The following is a 1452-nucleotide window of genomic DNA, read 5'->3' as shown; positions in this document are numbered from 1 at the left end:
AATTTTTGTTTTGTGGCATCTCAGTTTTGTTTTTGCTGAAGGAAGCATTGTGAAAGACTGAATTACTTTGCTCAGTTTTTAGTGTTTGCTTAGACATTTAACATGACTAAATCTACGTAACATGTACCTAAAATTGCTAATTACTTTATAGAGTTTTAAAATTTAGCAGTTAAGCTAAATCTCCTCACAGCAGCCTTTTATATCTTGCATTACTGATAATTTGGCAATACAGTTTACACTGGCCACAGAGCCGGATCTTAACCTTGGAGGCACGGTGTTATGGTGTTAACTTATTTGGTAGGCAGACTCTTGATTTGCTGGGTTTCAGTGATGAGGTGGAGAGGATCGACTTTGAAACTGACTTAAAATGTATACAGTTTTCTGAGTCATCTTTGACCCCTCCCTCTCCCTTGTTCTGCATCTAATCAATCACCAGTTCTCCATCTCTACTATCACCTAAATATCTCTGAATCTAACTACTCTGTCTCTTAATATTGTCACCTCCTAGTCTGAGCCACCATCAGCTTTTCCCTGGACTTCCACCTGATTTATCAGAATCTATTCTCAATGTGAATAAAGTGGTCTTTAATAATACACATCCCATCCTGTCCCTTCCACGTAAAGCTCATCAGTGGCTTCTCATGAAGTCCACAGTCTACCATGGCCTGTGAGACCACACATGACCCAGCTTCTGCAGCCCAGATATCTATCTTCTTAGAGTTCTTCCAGTGTGCTCTGTTTTTTCTACCAAGGGGCCTTTGCATGTGCCCTGATGAGCCTGCTGACCCTTTATTGATCTTTAGGTCTTAAAGACCACTTTTTCAGTGGAATCCTTCCTTGTGTACTCTCTTTCTGCCCTGCCTCCTGTACCTGCAGAGCTCTTGTTATAGGTTCTTACAGCTTTTTCCACACTTTGGTTATTATCATACTTACTTTTGTATTTATTTGTTTGTTTTTTGCTTTTCCACTATGCTGGGTCCATGGGAGCAAGAGCCATTTCTGCTAACCCTAGTGTTGTACAGTGTACAGCAAAACATCTGGTGTATGGTGTCCAAAGTATATGAATGAATGAATGAACCAACCAGTGAGCAAAAAGTAATGACTTTCCATGTGTTGAGATAGTATAATGTTTATTAAGTTGCCAGATTTTTGTGAATAAGCTGTTTCTCATTTTTTGTGTATATAGATTATGCTTGTGCTCTTCAGAGGGACATTTTGCTCCAGGGGCGACTATACCTTTCAGAAAACTGGCTGTGTTTCTATAGCAACATCTTCAGATGGGAAACGACAGTAAGACATATTTTGCATTTGATTTGTTGATACAAATAGATAGAAATATATACAGTTCTTCTAAAAACAATCTATTTTAGATAATTCCAAAGCAAATTAATATGTTATATTTGTGCATCTATACTTATATATGCATAAATACATTTACGTGTCATTTGTATA

The 1452-nt window shown here is 37.7% G+C and overlaps 1 protein-coding gene across 1 annotated transcript in view; it reads left to right on the top strand.

Moving 5' to 3' along the window:
* Positions 1-1452, top strand: part of GRAMD1C (GRAM domain containing 1C) — a 143495-nt gene that overhangs the window by 69497 nt on the left and 72546 nt on the right. Inside the window, 1 exon segment of the mRNA XM_012652215.1 lies at positions 1175-1290. Within this exon segment, the coding sequence (XP_012507669.1) occupies positions 1175-1290 (116 nt within the window).

This window comes from Propithecus coquereli, unplaced genomic scaffold (assembly GCF_000956105.1).
Source record: "Propithecus coquereli isolate 6110/MARCELLA unplaced genomic scaffold, Pcoq_1.0 Scaffold386, whole genome shotgun sequence".
In the NCBI taxonomy this organism is placed as follows: domain Eukaryota; kingdom Metazoa; phylum Chordata; class Mammalia; order Primates; family Indriidae; genus Propithecus; species Propithecus coquereli.
The sequence above is the reverse complement of the archived record's forward strand: the minus strand, read 5'-3'. Positions and strand labels throughout refer to the sequence as shown.